At 66.8% G+C, this 16,432-nt stretch overlaps 1 protein-coding gene across 3 annotated transcripts; it reads right to left on the bottom strand.

Annotated features, from left to right (window-relative positions):
• Window positions 1-1,115: 1,115 nt before the first annotated feature.
• Window positions 1,116-16,231, bottom strand: SLC38A3 (solute carrier family 38 member 3). Of its 3 annotated transcripts, none has more exons than XM_087744596.1 (16): window positions 16,002-16,231; window positions 8,188-8,339; window positions 7,945-8,029; window positions 7,734-7,849; window positions 7,144-7,217; window positions 6,971-7,063; window positions 6,797-6,878; window positions 5,827-5,909; window positions 5,612-5,670; window positions 5,020-5,193; window positions 4,806-4,885; window positions 4,237-4,337; window positions 4,012-4,136; window positions 3,498-3,642; window positions 2,911-3,014; window positions 1,116-2,801 (listed from the first exon to the last, which is right to left on the bottom strand). In XM_087744596.1, exons 2-16 carry the CDS (start codon window positions 8,295-8,297, stop codon window positions 2,697-2,699), a joined length of 1,536 nt encoding a protein of 511 aa, XP_087600722.1. In that variant the 5' UTR covers window positions 8,298-8,339; window positions 16,002-16,231; the 3' UTR covers window positions 1,116-2,696. The 3 variants fall into 3 exon arrangements, with proteins under 3 accessions (XP_087600722.1, XP_087600720.1, XP_087600721.1); XM_087744594.1 differs by lacking the exon at window positions 16,002-16,231 and adding an exon at window positions 15,012-15,192; XM_087744595.1 differs by lacking the exons at window positions 3,498-3,642; window positions 16,002-16,231 and adding an exon at window positions 15,012-15,200.
• Window positions 16,232-16,432: the final 201 nt, after the last annotated feature.

Raw genomic sequence — 16,432 nt, 5'->3', positions numbered from 1 at the left:
TGGGGCCGGCTGGAGTAAAGCCCCGTGCCCGTGGGCAGGGGGAGAGAGGGGCCCGGGGTGGGCTCACCCCCACTCTATGCCGAGTCGTGGGAGAGGGCTGGGGGGCTTGGGGCTGCCCCCAGGGGGGCACGGGATCCCACTCCCCAGGGGCCCAGCTCCCACGGGAGTCCCCGTTCCCCCGGGGGTCCTGCTCCCACAGGTGTCCCACTCCCACGGGAGTCCCCGTTCCCCCGGGGGTCCCGCTCCCCCGGGGTGCCGCGGCCCCGGGCCGGCCACCTCCGGCGGGTTCTCCCGCGGGCCGGACCCGTGCGTGGGAGCGCAGCGCCCCCTCGCGCCCGCGGAGCCCTGCCCCACCCACGTCCGTGTCCCCGTGGGCCCGCTGCCCCCGCGTCCCCGTGCCTGCCTCCCGGCGGGCGTCCCCCTGCGTGTCCGTCTGTCCCGGTGGGTGCGTGGGAGCATCCCTATGGCCACGCTGTCCCCATATACGTCTGTGCATGCGCGTGCGCTGATCCTGTGCGTGTGTCCGTATGTCCGTGCTGTCCCCACGTATGTCTGTGCATCCATGTCCATATGTCCATGCTGCCCCCATATACGTCTGTGCATGCACGTGCACTGATCCTGTGCATGTGTCCGTATGTCTGTGCTGTCCCCATGTATGTCTGTGCATCCATGTCCATATGTCCGTGCTGCCCCATATATGCCTGTGCATGCGCATGCACTGATCCTGTGTGTGTCCGTATGTCCGCGCTGTCCCCATGTATGTCTGTGCATGAGAACACTGACCCTGTGCACACGTCTGTATGTCCATGCTGTCCCCATGTACGCCTATGCATCCACATGCATGTGTCTGTATGTCCGTGCTGTCCCACTGTGCATCCACGTGCACTGACGCTGCGCATGTGTGCCCCTGTGTCTGTGCCATCCTGCTGTACACCTGTGCATCTGCACGCACTGACCCTGCGCATGCACGTCCATATATCCCTGCTGTCCCCACGTACGTCTGTGCATCCATGTGCACGCATGTCTGTATGTCCGTGCTGTCCCGGGACGCTGCGTGCTGGGTGCCAGCCTGCATGCCAGCTCCTCGCCCACCCCAGTGACGCCCGAGACCTGGGCACATTCACATCTTTATTCTCACTGCCAGAGGCTTCGCCGGCCGGCCTCCTCGCCAGCAGACATCGCCCCCACGGATAATTTAAAAGCGTCACCCCCTCAACATGGCGCAGGGGTGGCCACGGGGCAGCCAGGCTGGGGACAGGGATGCTGGGGCCACGCTGCAGCCGGCAGCCCCGGGGCCATGGCGAGGGTCCGCTGAGCCCCTCACCGGCACCAGGTCGCGGCCCCCTTCCTCCGCCCCATATAGATATGTACATTATACAGAGCTACCCAGAGCAACACAACACATTAAAAAAAGATCTACTCTTATATACAGTATTTATAAAAAGCATCCCAGCCTCCACCACCCCAGTAAAAAAATACGTCTCTTATGTACTTCACGGCAGGACAGCCCCCCCGTGCTGCCCACCCTGCCGGGCTGATCCCCCCCCACGCTGGGAAGGGAGGCGGGGGGTGGGAGAACCGCTCTCCGGGTTTTGGCATGGTGTGGGGTATCCCGGCGGCATGGATGGATGGATAGATGGGTGGGTGGATGGATGGGTGAGTGCGAGAGGGCTGCAAGGGCCTGGGGGCTGGCCCTGGGTGCAAGGCAAGCAGGGCCAGCTTGGGTTCGGGGGTGCCCATCACCCTGGCATCTGGGCACACAGACAAGGGGGGTGGCTCTGGTGCCCCAAGCTGGCCCCCGGCGAGCGCTGGCCCCCAGCCCCCCGCACCCCCCACCTGCGCCCCTCGGGGGGCCAGGCCCCAGCCAGCCAAGCCGCAGCACGTGCAGGATGCCAGCGGGCGCCAAGCCCCCGGCGGGTGTGCCACCTCCCCAAAGCAATGCGGCCGGGCCCCAAGCATGGCCTGGGGGTCACCGGGGTCCCGTCCGCAGGTACCGTAAGCCAACCGTTCCCCCGGCGGGCTCAAGAGCAGCGGGCTGGGTACCGCCAGCCGTGGTGGCAGGACCACACTTGCCCATGGGGCCGGGGTGCCCCCATGATGCCAGGGCAGTGGGGTGGCATCTCGCTGGGGACAGGGGAACAGCAGGGGAAGAGGGTGGGTGGCTTGGGCATGGGTGCTGCCAGGGGTCCGGCCACCCTGCCGGACCCCAGCTCCCCACGGACACTGTTCATCAGGGCTCTCGGTGCTGTTTGGGGGGGCCAGGAAAGTGCCCCGGTCCTCAGCCCCCGCAGCGGGCAGTGCCCTGTGCCCCTGGCAGTGCCCGCTGCCGACGGCTCTGGGTGTGCAGAGACGAGCTCCAGCTGACAGCCAGCTCCCGGTGAGGTAGGGCAGTATTATTCTCCCCATTTTACAGATGGAGAAACTGAGGTGCGGAGCAGGGAGGATACCCGCTAGAGCAGGGTGGGGGGCACAGCACCTGCCCCAGGCTCGCTGCCCCATCCTGGGCACAGGTCGGAGGATCCCCGCGCCTGCCATGGCTTGCGCCCACCCCACCACCACCGCGTGTGATGGACAGTGGCAGCAGAGGGTCCCCGGGGAAGCCAGGTGGGGCTGTGGCACGGGGGCTGAGCCTAGGCCCGGCTTTCCTTGGGGCACCGGTGGGTGGGGAGGAGGTTGGCGTGGGCACCCGGTGCTGGCTAGTGGCTGCCACCGCTCTTCCCCCCGCCCGTGGCCCAGTCAATGATGATGAAGCTCAAGCTCATGATCATGAAGAGCACCCCGAGGAGGGCGAAGCAGGCAGCCTGTGGGGACAGGGCAGGGGGTCAGGGACAGCCAGGGCAACAGGACTCCCAGCCCAGCCCCAGGACCCCCATCCTTGTCCCTGTCCACGTCCCCCCTCCCCATGCTTACCAAGATTTTGGGGGTGGAGCGCAGCGGCTCCTTGTCCTTGGGCATGATGCGGATGTAGAAGATGGCGGGGAAGATGAAGATGAGGCAGGGAGCGGAGGTGGCACCTGCGGCAGACAGGGACAGAGGGGCAGAGGCCCCCACCCCATGGCTCAGCCCTGCCAGCCCCGCTGCCAGGCCAGGTCCTGTCCCCCCCCACCCCCGGCCCTGGCAAAGCCTTCCAGGAACCCAGGGACACCGTGTCCTGGCACCGTCCCCATGCCCCCCCTGCAGCCAGGGCCTTGGCATTGAGCCGGGCACCGAGCGGGGGGAGCCCAGCTTGGGGGATCAAGGGAAATGCCCAGGGGAAGAGCAAGTGCCAGCCGGCAGCGTGGCAAGCAGCCGGCACCGCACCGCGGGAACCAGCCTGCAGGGACAGGGATGGGGCTGGGGGACACCCCACACGCCACCTGGTCCTGGCACGGTGAGAAGGGGAAACTGAGGCACAAGGGGGTCAGGCAAAGCCAAGCACCAGGCTGGGGCAGGGGCTGGCGTGCTGCCCACAATACCCAGCGCCTGAGGAGGGACAGGAGCGGGGCGCTGCCACACACCGATCATGCCAAAGATGCCGAGGATGGAGGGGGCGAAGATGACCAAGAGGTTGATGAAGGTCAGCAGGACCACGGCGATGGTGATGTGGCGGATCCAGCTAAAGTCCTTCCCTTGGAACAGCATCTGCTGGATGGCCCGGCGCACCTGGGAACAGGGTGTCACGCTCCATCCTTGGAGCCAGGGCCCAGCCCATCCCCTGTCCCCGCAGTCCTGCTGGTCCCCATCACCCCTGTCCCTGCCCCAGGCCTGTCCCCATGGCACCACTGGTCCCTGTCATCCCTTTCCAGCCCTGTCCCCATGGCCCTGCCAGTCCCCATCACCCCTGCCCCAGCCCTGTCCCTGACACCCAGCCAGTCCGATTCCCCAATCCCTGCAGCTCTGCTGATCCCCACCACCCTGTCCCTAGGCTTCAGCCCCACCACTGCCTCAGTTTCCCCTCTCAAAGCCTGGTGCCAAAGCCCTGTGGAAACCAGGAGTGGCAGTGCCACACAGCATCCCTGCAGGGCCACTCACCGGGAAGAGGACGATGGGGACCGTGAGAGTGACAGCCGTCAGCACGGCCACCCGCACACACAGTATGAGCACGTCGAAGGGGTCCACCTTGTTGTACGTGTGCAGCAGCTCCGACTCCACACGGCCTGCGGGCACCGGCAGGGAGCCACTGGGTCAGCCCTGGCACCGCCACCACCCCGGTGCCGGCGTGCCGCCAGGGCCCCCAGCCCCTCCCAGAGGGCTCACCGTAGAACGTGAGGTAGCCGAAGAGGGCGGCCAAGAAGTACATGAGGTACATGACCATGATGGAGATGTTGGAGATGCACTGCATCTTCTTCTTGGAGGGCCTGCGGGAGATGACGGGCTCAGCATGGCCCTTGCAGCCCAGCCCACCCCGCTCCCATGGCACCCACCAGCACCGAGCACCCACCCGGCAAGGAGGGGTGATGCTGGAGCACCCTGGGGTGCACGGGGGCTGTGTGGAGAGGGGCTGTGTCCCCCTCCCTGAGCTGCATGGTGGGTCGGATCACCCACCACCAACCACCCACGCTGGGTCATATCACCAGTCTCCCAGGTGTGACATCACCCACCACCCATCCACCCATTCCAGGTTGTATCACCCACTTCCTGGGATTGATATCACCCATCCCAGGTCCTATCACTCACCACCCACTCACCCAGGGCCGTATCACCCACCATATCCCCTCGTATCCCCACGACGCCCCGGTGCAGGTCCCACACCTGGAGGGTGCTGCCTTTGGGTGGGAGCCAGACAAAGCCCACCCCTCCCGTGGGTGCCCCCACCCAGGACTCACTCCTTCAGCTCAGTGTAGATGGGCAGGACCTCGGGATGGCAGACGAAGGCGAAGGCCATGATGGGGATGGTGTACGCCGTCTGCGCAACAGAAGGGTGGCTGAGTGCCGGGGGCCAAGCTGGCGGGTGCCACCAGCACCGGGACCACCCGCCTTCGTGGGGTGTACGGGGTGGGGGCTCACCCAGAGCCCCAGGGGTGCATCCTGGGCCCCTACCTGGGAGTTCAGGGTGAAGAAGCTGGGGGTGCAGGTGCTTTGCTCGGGGGCCTGGAGGACAGTGTAGCCATTCTGATAGTCGCTGGTGCTGACTGGGGTGGTGTTGAGGCTGCCTGTGAGGTTCCCCCCCTGCTCAGGGAGCGGGCAGGGGATCTGGAACTTCTTATAGATGACCTGGGGTGTGGGGGACACAGGGACGGTCAGCACCCAGCACCACCACCCCCCAGCACCAGCCGCCGGAGCCGGCACTGCACCCAGCAGGAGGGTGCCCCTCTTGGGTCCCCTGTATGGGGTACCCTTTGCCAGCAGTGCCCCATGGCAATGCTGGCCCCCTGGCCTGCCCCTGCAAGGGTGGGCAGCAGGGTGGCAGCACGTGGAGGGGCCGCGCGCGCGGTTCCCCCCCTCGGCACTCTCTCCCTTCCCCTTTCCCCGGCGCTCAGCTCCTTCAGCCGAAAATAACCCAGCAGCGTGACAGCACTGCCACGGCGTCTCCGCAGCCCGGAGCGCCTGCTGTCCCCACTGTCCCTGCTGCACACTGGCAGAAGGGGTGCTCGGCATCCCAAGCCACCAGCATGTGCCAGCAGGTGCTCACCGAGATGAGGAAGAAGCCCATACAGCTGAGGGAGAAGCCGCTAGCGTAGCCAAGGTAGCCTGGGGAGGGAAGAGAGTGGCTGGTGGGCACAGACAGGACCCCCACGCTGGCTGGGTGCCCCCTCCTTGCCCGCCACCCCCAGGCTGACACCGTCACCCTGCGAGAGCCCTGGAGTGCTGGACCCCAGTGCTGCACACAGCAACCCCCTGACTTACCCAGCTGCTTCATGAGGGCCAGGGGCAGGATAATGGTGACGGAAACCAGGATCACCAGGTAGTTCCCGTTCATGTACCAGTCCCTGGAAGCAGATGGCCTTTTCACCGCCCCACTCTGCCGGGGCACGGGAGGCACAGGCAGCCATCGGGGGGGGCTGTCTGCCATCCGTGGGGACCCTAGACCTGGCAGCCCCAGGGACCCTGGAGCTGGCATCCCTGGACCCCTGAGCTGGCTTCCTCAGGGATGCTGGCATCCCCTGAGGCTGGCATCCCTGCTGTGCTAGCATCCCTGGGGATCCCTGAGGCTAGCGTCCCTGGGGGCCCCTGGGCTGGGGTCCTGCCTACCCCCATAGTGGTGCACCCCTAAGGGCTAGAGCTGCTGAGGGCAGGCTGAGAACTGCTGTTCTCAGCACATGTTTGTCAGCAGGCAGCCTGGCAGCAGGAGGACGCGGAGACAAGGGTACCAGCATCTGCAAGGAGGCTCAGCCAGGTCCTCAACGCCCCAGGTGGAGGGAGCTGCCCCCGGCCACCTGCAGGGCAGGAACCCTGCCCAGCCCTGGTCCCACGTGTGGTCGAGCACCCCACAGCAGCTGGGATGCCCAGTCCCAGACTGGTGGAGGTCCCCGTGGCAGCTCTGCCCAGCATCTGCCCGGCTCTCACCCCCTGTACAGCCGGGTGGGGATATGGACATGGCGTGGCAGGAAGCCATTCCCAACCAGAGCCCCCCTCTGCCCCGCAGTGCTGGGCTCTGCTCAAGGAGGAAAGCCTGATCACAAGGGGATGTGAAGAGCAGGGATTGGAAGTTCAGCCTGGTTTAATCCCACCTGGGGGCTTATTCAGCACTGATGGTTATCAAAAATAGTAGTGGCTTAATGGCACTAAATCCCTGCCATGGGCTGCACAGCTGGAGCCGAAGCCCAGGCGCCTGCCTGGGGAAGGCATGCAAGCAGCGTGGGCAGGAGGCACTCACGTGGTCTTCTCCTCCAGGTTGAGGAAGGTTTGGATGACGAGAGGCACTTCAGATTTGACAATGTACAGGTAGCTGGACATGGCTGTGGGGCAGAGCGAGGGAGTGCTGTATCAGCGTGCTCTGGTCCCGTGTCCCTCCCCAGCCCCACCAGGACCCCCCGAGCCCCGTCCTCACCTCCAATGTTCTGCAGCGTGATGGCGATGGCTGCGGCCATCTTCCCCGGCGTGCCGAAAGCTCGGTAGCCCAGCTGCTCGTAGGCGCGTATACCTGTGGGACGGGGAGCAATGGCGGGGTGAGGGTCAGGAGGGGACCCCCCAGCACAGCCCCACCAGGGACCCGGCACTCACCCACGATGCCAGAGGACTTGAGCAGCAGGTGGATGGAGTAGCTGGAAAGCAGGGCCACCGCCGTCAGGAGGAAGCTGCAGGAGGACAGTGCCATCACCAGCAGGTCACAGCAGCGGGCTAGGACCCAGCCGTGGAGCAAACCCCGTGCGGGCAGGCTCTGCCTGCAGGCAGCCGTCCTGGCAGGCCACCCAGCCCCTCGCCTGGGCACCGGCCGGGTGCTCATGGGGCGGATGGGCCATAGGGTGTGGACACCCCACAGCCATGGGGCTGCCCCAGCCCTGTGGATCTGTGTCCCCACACCCGAGGGGAGCCAGCACCTGCGTCCTTTTGGACCAAATCTGGTCTTGTATTAAGGAAGTCAAGCCTTCATCCTCATCCTCCTCCCCCCAGTGGGGCACAGCACCCGGCAGTGGCAGGCAGGCTCATGCCAGGGACGGGCATTGCTCAGGCAGCAGGACACTAGTCCCTGCGTCACCCCAAGCCAGGGATGCCTTTCTCACCTGCACGTCTGACACCCACTGATCCCCTTGGAGAAGCCCCCTACACCCGGACCCCCCCAACCCGAGCCCCTGCGGGCACGTGGCACTCACAGAAAGAGGATGATGCCGGTGTTGGCCATGGCGTAGGCCAGCCCCAGGATGCCGCTGCCCATGATGGCATTGCTCAGGTTGAAGACGGACATCCCAAAAGACGTCTTTCCTTCAAACTGTACACACGAGACACGACGGGGAGGGGACGCGCTGGTCATACCGGGAGCCGCCCCCGTCCTGCCGCCACCGTGGTGCCCGTGCTGATACTCACATCAGTGAAGTGCGTCTGCTTCTTCTCGGCGCCATGGGGTAGGAACTCCTCCATCTCCGCCGTGCTGGACTGGTTCTCCTCAAACCTGGCCACCGGAGGGAGGAGGGTGAGGCTGAAGGAAAGCCGGAGGCCACCATGCCCTGCCCTGTGCCTGGGCAGTGCTGGCTGGCATCACGCAGGCAGGGAGCAGCCAGGAGGACCCCCCCGGGGCGCTGGCACCCCCGCTTGTCCCCATGCCTCTACCTGTCACCTGCCAGTGAGGGGATGGCGGAGGCAGTGAGCGCGGCCGCGTGCTTCCCGTTGGGCACCAGCTCCACCATCTCGGCCTGGAGGGGCACGTCCGTGGCATCCATGGCGGGGAGGTGGCTGGGCTCGCTGCGGGCTCTCCTTGGGCTCTGCAAGAAGTGGGAAATGGGGGCCTGGCTCTGGGCAGGAGCTCCTACAGGTCCCTCACTCGCTGGGGCTGCTGGAGTCAGGCTCAGCACCAGCAGCACTGGAGGGACAGGCACCTGGGGATGATGGAATGCCTGGCCGGGCATCACCATGGCTGGACTTCTCCCTTCCGCCTGCTCAGCACGCAACACCCCACGGAGCTCGCCCCAGCTCTGACAGCCTCGTGAGGGTCCCCAGTGGGGACTGTCCCCTTCCCTGGCCAGCCATCCCGCAGCCAACCCCACTGGGCTGCTCTGCTCCCCTGCCCGCAGCACAGCACCAGCCCCGGAGCCTCTGTCCGTGACACCTGCCCACCTCCACTCGCCTGCCTGCAGCTCTCGGCTCCGTGCCTCAGTTTCCCCTCCCAGAGATGGGCGCCGACAGGCGAGCGGGGGTGTTTTGGAGGGCAGCTGGGGACAAGGCGGGGAGCTCGGGGACCCCCCAGCCACCGCTGTTACGTAAAGCACTGCCCAGCGCGAAGGGCTAGTCCACATCCCGCCGCCTGGGGCCAGCGCTGCCAGGGCACCAAGGCAGGGGGCTCGGGGGCACGTCAGGGCCGGACAAACGGAGCAGGAAAGAGCGCGGGGCCGGGAGACAGCTCCTTGGCAGGGCAAGGCAGCCAGGCTGCCGAGCGCGGGACACCTTGGCACACTGCACAAAGCCGCCTCTGTGCAAGCCCCAGCCCTCCCCGCCCCGCTGGGAAACGGCACAGGGTGGCTTTCTAGGGCAGGCTGGCAGCCAGGGCAGGGTCCCCCACCACCCCCTGCCACCCTAGGGGGCTGGGGTCCTCCCTGTCCGGCCTGGGGTCTCCACCCCAGGGCCACAGGACGATGCCACCCGGCCCGAGACGAGGGCTGGCCGGGATACGGCGTGGTCCCTGACCCCGGGAGGATGCTGCTGCCCCATCACCCCAGTGCCTGGGGTCCCCGCAGGGTGAGCAGGGGATGTGCCAGTCTTTATGCTCCCAGGGGATCGGTGGCCCCGGGGACCAGGCGAGTCTTCCCATGGCACTGCCAGGCCAGGGAGACATCACGGACAGCAGCCCCCCCCCCGGCACGCAGGAGAAGGATGCCACAGCGGGGCATGGGTGCCAGCACCTCTGGGTTCCTGAGCCGCTGCCCTGCCTGTCCCTGCCCATCCAGGCCACTGAGGAGACCTGGCAGGGTCATCCCAGGCCATGCGCCGGCTACCAGCAGTGCCGGGGGGGCCGAGACCCTAAAGCTGGCCCGGGGTGGGGGGCACACAGCTGGGCCACCCCACCTGCGGCACCCAGCCTGGTGGGGAAACTGAGGCAGGGCGCAGGCCAGCGGGGACCAGAGCAGGGAGGGTCGGCCGTGTGGGGGAAGAGAGGGAAGCGCAGGGCGGGTGCTGGGCGATGATTTATCCCCTCTGCTAGGCCTCTGCTTGGGCCAGATCCAGGCACGAACAAGGCTGCCAGCACGTCCAAACGCTGCTGTTAACTCTGCGCCTTCCCGCTACCGCGGGCGGGCATCGGCAAACCCGCTGCTCCCAGCACTGGGCTTGAGGGGGGCTACCAGATCCCCAGTGCTCCATCACCTCCCCAAACCCCCCCAGCCCCGACGGACTGCCCGCAGGCAGGGCTCCACTGCATCCCACCGGTGGCGGGCAGGAGCTGCCCCACTCCCCCTGCCCGCTTCCCCACGGGCGCCGGGGAGGCTGGGCGCTCTCCTCTGCAGCCCCTTTCTTCTCCCAGGTTATAATTACACCTCGCCGGGCGGCTCAGGAAATACCAGCCTCTTCCCCCAAGCGCCTCTCGGAATAGCAAGCGGCAGGGCCAGGCTCATTTTGCATGCACCGGGCTTAGCACCGCCACCCAGACGCTTCCTCCCGCCGGGCAGCGCTGGCACAGCCCTGGCACAGCCCTGGCACTGCTCGTCACCACCTCCCCGGCTGGCCCCGGCCTTTGCCCCTCGGCCAGGGTCTCCCAGCGGTGGCGGCCAGGGAAGGGGGGGAGATGAAAGGGGAGGGAACGGGAGACGCTTCGATCGGGCAGAGCGTGCCCTGCCTGCCGCTGTTTGCCTTGCGATAAGGCTGGGTAGAACAGCAAATACATGGAGCGGCGGATGGCCCCGGGGGGGTGGCGTGGATCCCCCCCGGGCTGGGGGTGGCAGGTTCACCCCTGTCCCTGTGTGCCCACCTCAGCTAGGGACCCTCCGTTCTGGGCAAAGAGCATCTCCCCGGGGATCTCTTCCCACTGCATGCCGGCCCCAAGAGTCCTAGCCCACCACGGGGCTGCCGTGCTGCCACACAGATGGGATGCTGCCATCCTCGCTGCCGCGTTGGGCAGCCCATGTGCCACTCGCCATCATCCCCCTCCTGATTGCCAGCCCCAGCGCCCGCACAGCCACGTGCATGGGCACAGAACCCTCCCACTGTGGCACCCAGGGCCATGTCCCTGGGGGTGCTGAGCCAGCTGTACTGATTTCCCAGCATGCGCTTCTCCGCTGCCTGCCGGCCCCGGGTGACAAGGACAGTAACGGTCCCGCTGCACCAAGACCTCCAACCTCTCCCTACCCAAGCCCCAGCTCTCCTGGGAGCTGGTCCTGCTGCCCCACTGCTCGGTGACACCGGGGACACTCCACCAACCCTCCGGCATGGCCAGGCAGCCCGAGCCAGGCCCCGGTGCTGTCCCGCAGCCCCCCCGCGGGGAACGCTGAGCCGTATGCATGGGGCCGCACGTACCCTCCCCGCCGGCCACGTCTGCGCACCAGGGTAGACTACGTTTGGCCTCGTACGCCCTGTCCCAGCCAGCCCAGATGCCTGCCCCCCCTCGCTGGGATGGGGACACGTGTGTGGGGCGGCAGGGCTCCCAAATCCCTGCCCTGGCAGGCAGGCGGGCAGCCCTGGGCTCACCCCGGCCCCCTGCCAGCCTTCCCCAGGGGCTGGGGCACCACAGCAAGGGATCCGGTCCTGGAAGGGGCTGCATCTTGCTGCTTGACACCTTGCTTCCACCCAGACTTTATTTAAAAGGTAGAAAATTCCGGCTGGGAGTGAGACACATCCAGGAGCAGGGGGGCCGGGGCAGAGGAGCTCTGTTGGCAATGCCAGTGGGACATGTCGGATGGGGGTCTATCACACCCGGCAGCGTGGCAAGGAGGATGCATATCACCCCGGGAAAGCCCGGCCCTTGTGCCGCGCCAGTTCCCCCAGTCAAGCCTTAGCACAGCACAGTCCCCGCCGGAGCACAGCGTGCTGGCGGGAGTACGGCACATAGGGGGACTGGCAGCTGCCGCCTGCCAGCCCTGCCTGCCCACGCAGTGCCAGCCTGGGGTGCGACGACCCACTCTGTCCCCACAGCCCATGACACCCGTCCATGGGCACCTGCTGCTCTCACCCGTGGGGGATGAAGGAGCCAGGTCTCCCTGGCAGCGGGTTGGTGCTCCTCCAGGCTGGGGACCCCCGCAGGGCAGAGACCCCCTCCCCATCTCCTCTCCCTGCAGATGAATCCTGGCTAATCCACCCCAGCTGGGGCCGCGGGACTATTCCGGGTGGTAATCCGGCTTTAGCACCAAGCCTGCCACAGCTGCCGGCCTGCGTGCTCACAGCCAGGTACTCCGCTGCCGCCAGCGTGTGCCGGGGGGCTGGCAGCAAGGCCCCCCCATCTGTGCCCGCCTGCCCAGGCAGCTGTTCGGGTTTCAGCAGAGCTGGGCACACAGAGGTCTCATGTTCCCTGGGGCTGCGCTGGTGACAGAGCCCTCCCAGAGAGACGGGCAATGTGGGCAAGCAGGCAGGGACGCCAGCTGTGTCCCCCACTGCCATCAGCCCCCAGCCTTGGGGTTACCCCTTGCACTGCTGCTGGGCATGGGGTGACCCCCAGCCTGGGGTCCCTGGTCAGCCCCCAGCACCGCCATGGGCACAGGGATGCACGGGCAGAGCTGGGGCAACAGCCCGAATCTCGGGGGTCCGTGGGCATCACCTCCCCAGGGAAGCTGGCCCCAGCAGGGCAAGCACACGCAGCAGGGACCCCCCTGCACCTCCCCTTGCCCCTCCACAGAGAACCCACCCCGGGGTGGCCCTGGGAGCCCGGGCGCTGGGAGCAGAGCCAGCTCAACGCTGCGGGAGGACGGCCTGTCCTTCCCCCCCAGCACACACAGACGTGGCTTTCCCCCGACCTGCCTTCTGAAAATTAGCACCCCAAACCTGTTTTTAAACCTATGGCATTTCTCCCCCCTCCACCTCCCAGCCAAGCAAAGGCAGTGCCATCGCCCCACCTTCCCTGGGGGCAGTGGGCACCCAGAAGGGCAAATCCGGCTGCCCAGGGGCATGGCTGGGCACCTCACCTTTGGGGTGAGGGCCCTGGGGTGCACCCCCATGTGCATGGGGACACCAGCAGCCATGGGGTGGGACGATTGGGCACAACCTGCCCACTGCACAGCTGGAGAGCCCCTCTGGGCAGCCCCACTGTAGACCCTCCCCAAATAGACCTGCTGGAGACCCTCATGAGATAGCCCCACCAGACAGCTGTGCCAGTCAGCCCCACTCATGGTCCCACCACAAGCTGGGCAGCGTGGTCACCGTTCCTGGGCTCACCTAGCCCTGGGGTGACCTGGGGTTTCAGCCCCAAATACCACACCATGGCTCAGCCTCAGGCCAGCCAATGCCCCCGGCACTCCAGCCAGGGCAGAATTGGCAGCAGCAAGAAGGAGCAAACGGCTCTCGAAGCCGCTGTCCCAGCTAGCAGGGCTCCGGCAGCACCGACATCTGCCCCCACAGCTCCAGGCTGTTCCCACCGCACTGTGTGGGGAGCCATGTCCACCTGGGGTCTTCCCTCAAAGAGCACAAGCAGCACCCGTGTCTTCGGGGACAGCTCTGCCTGAGCCCGGGGATGTGCCCACAGGCAGAGCGTGCCGGCGGCTAGGCTGGCTTGTGGCCACTGGCCCCAGCACCGTCCCACGGCAATGGATGTGCAGGGGTCTGGGACACACCAGGGAGGGGAAAGGCATCACAGGGAAGGGGGTGGCGGAGCCAAACATCACAGGGGGGGGCATGGGGAAGATTTTCCAGTGCTGGAGTCGTGGCGCAGCTCAGCCACAGCAATTCCTTGCCAGCCGCGCACCCCAGGATGGGGCTGCAGCATGGGTACCAGCCACCACCATCACGCCAGGTCCTCCCACATCCAAGCACCACTACCGAGGTGAGCTGGGAAGAGCAGTGGGGAAGCTGAGGCCAGGCAAGGGTCGCTGTGCCCAGCACCCGGACAGCCTGGGCTGCTGCTGACACAACCCAGTGTGGAAGGAAGGGGCTGAGCCCATGGCGGGACGAGTCAGGCAGCAGAGGCAGCTGGGGACGGGGACAGGGATGGGGACAGGGTGGGCACAGCACGAGGCCGGTGGCACCCAGTGTGGCTCTGGTGGAGGCCAGGTGAGACGGCAGCTAGAGTCCAAAGCATCTCAGCCAGCTCTAGGCTCGATGTTGGGTTTTGCTTTAAACTTAAGGACAATGCACTGACCATCAGGAGCTCGGGGCCACCCAGGGAGAACGGTGGCATGGATGGTGGCACTGCAGGAACTGATGGGCAGGTAACACCTGAGAAAACCACGTTAGGTTTTCTACTGCACCTCTGGAGACGCGTTTCACCTTGGAAGCAAGATGCTTTCCAGGCGTTCCCGCTCCCTAAAACACACCCAGCCTTGGTGGGATGACACCGAGGGATCGATGGCAAAAAATCCAAGCTGCCATTTGCTGCAGGTAGCACCAGGGACACCGGGAGGGACTGGCCTCAGCTGCAGCCTCATGTGCCTCCCAACACCTTGACACCCCCAGCACAGCACCCCATCCCAAACAGGGGGCACAACCTGCCCAAGCCCCCAGGACCACCGCTGCTCCTGGCCCTGCCGCTCTCGCCGTTGGGCTATCCCACCAGCCTGGCGTGTCCTTCCCAGCCCGGGGACAGCAGGACCACGCTGGCTGTCCCCCTGCCAGGACGGGGGACCCAGCCAGCCCCAGACCTGCGTCAGTGACTGGGGAGGCACGTGGCAGTCGAGACCCACATGGCGAGGAGGGCCAGGGGCACGGGGGGTCCGTCCCATCCCCAACCCGCCTCTGTTTTCTCAAGGGCTGCATTTCCAAAGGAGCCCGTGGGATCCCACTCCTTCCCCCCATCCCCATGCGCCAAGGAAAATAGGCTCTGCCGGTGCCTGTTTGTTTGCCGTGGCTGTGGCCCCGGCGTGTGATTACAGCTGCAGCACGGCCGGGCGCTGCGGGACCCTTTGTGCCTCGGCCAGGCTCCCCCACGGTGCCGGCACCCCCCATCCCACCCCCAGGCCAGCCGGGGTGCCCCCACTGCCCCCCAGCATCCCAGGCCACCGGAGCCAGGGCACGCCAGCGCTCGGTCCCCAGGGGACAGGTCAGCGTTGTGTGGCATGGATGGCTTTCTCTGGGGTGCTCTCATGGAGCTGGGGGGCGAACGCATGCTGATGGCCGGCAGCAGGGACTGGGCAGGACTAACGGCTCAGCTTGGGCTGGATCCAAACGCCAGTGGAAAATTCCCTGTCTCCTCCGTAGCGGCTCGGCGCAGCCATGCCCTCCACAGCCAGCCGGGGCTCAGCCCTGCAGCGGGGCTCTGCCTCCCCTCCATCCCACCTGCTGGGGACTTGCTGGGTCCCCTGGCTCACCTGTGCCACCACAGAGCCAGCCACCGGCATGGGGAGCCCGCGGCCAGCAGCCGCCTGCCGTGCCTCAGTTTCCTCTTGGGGAAGGTTTCTCTCCGGCGGGATGTTTGCAAGCTGCCCCGGGCAGAGCAGGCCACCATGCCGGCTGACATGGGACACGCATGGCTGGCAGGAACGCAATGTGCCGCCTGCCTTTTCGCACCGCCGTCCCAGCCAGACAGGCTCTATAAATACCCCAGCCTGGGGAAGCATCACACGCACAGCCAAGCTGAGCCCTGGCAGCACCCTTGGCAGCCGGCATCGCTCTCCCCGTCCGTGCCCCTCGCCACGCACCACTCCTCGCCCCAGCACCCTGACACCCGATCCCAGCCGCGACCGCTTCCAGCCTTAAGAAACATATGTCGTTCCCACGGGCGATTAAAAATTAAAGCGGAAAAAAGGGAAAGAAAAAGGGGTTTGGGGAGTTGGTGTTATTATTATTATTATTATTATCAGCAAAGCTGGGGCACCACACCGCGGGCAGGAGCTTTGCCTGGGCGTTAGGGTGGAAAGGCGGCAAGGCAGGGCTCTGCCCTCGCAGGATTTGTTACCCACCCGTGGGAGGGTTTCAGCAGCTGGAGAGGGAAGTGGCAGGAGAAAAGCAAAGCAAACAGCCCGGGGGCGCTGCCACCTGCCAGGGCTACCGGAGCCCCGAGCCTTCCCGCGGTGCTGCCGGGGGGCGGCGAGGGGAGTTGTCCGGCTCCGGGAGGAGGAGGAGGAGGAGGAGGAGGAAAAGGAGGAGGAAGGGAGCAGGGGATTGCGGGGAGCGCCGGGCTGCGAGAGGAGAGCAGGGCCGGGCGGGGGACGAAGGGAGACGGGGGGGGATGTAGGATGGGGTAGGGGGGAACGAAGGGGAGGCGAGGGGTCCAAGCCCTCGACAGCCTTCAGCCACTTTCCCGAAGAAGGCAAAAAGCACGGGGGTGAGCGCCACCGGGGAAATCGGGAAGGACTTACCTGCCCCCCTCTCCGGCGGTGCCTCTGCTGCGGACTGGGGCGAGCAGCCCCCGGTGGCCAGCCCCGCCGACCCGCGGATTAGAGACTATCCTGCGGCCGTAATCCCGGCGGAGCCGGAGATTAAACCGGAGCCGAGCCCGCCCCCAGCCTGGCGGCTCCCAATCTCCGCGGCCCGGCAGCGCCGGGGCGGGACCGGCCGCAGGGAGGGAGCGCTCCGGACCCCGGCCCCGGCCCCGGCCCCGGCCCCGGCCCCGGCCCCGGCCCCGGCCCCGCCCCGGCCCCGCCCCGGCCCGGCCCCGCCCGCCGCCCCACCGGCTCTCGCCGTCCCTCCGGGCATCGCCGCCCCGCTGGGCATCGGTGCCTCGTCGGGCATGGCCACCCCCCGGGCATCCCCACCCCACTGGGCATCGGTACCTAACCGAGCATCCCTG

Source organism: Nipponia nippon, unplaced genomic scaffold, assembly GCF_047370975.1.
Source record: "Nipponia nippon isolate SJK-2023a ecotype South Korea unplaced genomic scaffold, ASM4737097v1 scaffold_9, whole genome shotgun sequence".
Classification (NCBI taxonomy): Eukaryota; Metazoa; Chordata; class Aves; order Pelecaniformes; family Threskiornithidae; genus Nipponia; species Nipponia nippon.
The sequence above is the reverse complement of the archived record's forward strand: the minus strand, read 5'-3'. Positions and strand labels throughout refer to the sequence as shown.

Excerpts from the sequence above, each read along its gene's own strand:
- SLC38A3 (XM_087744594.1), bottom strand. The coding sequence starts at position 15,041 with ATGCCGGTGGCTGGCTCTGTGGTGGCACAG. Across the intron at positions 7,218-7,733 it reads ACCGGCATCATCCTCTTTCT|CTTCCTCCTGACGGCGGTGG; the intron begins GTGAGTGCCACG and ends GTCCTCCTGCAG. Across the intron at positions 3,015-3,497 it reads CGGCATCTTTGGCATGATCG|GTGCCACCTCCGCTCCCTGC; the intron begins GTGTGTGGCAGC and ends TGTCTGCCGCAG.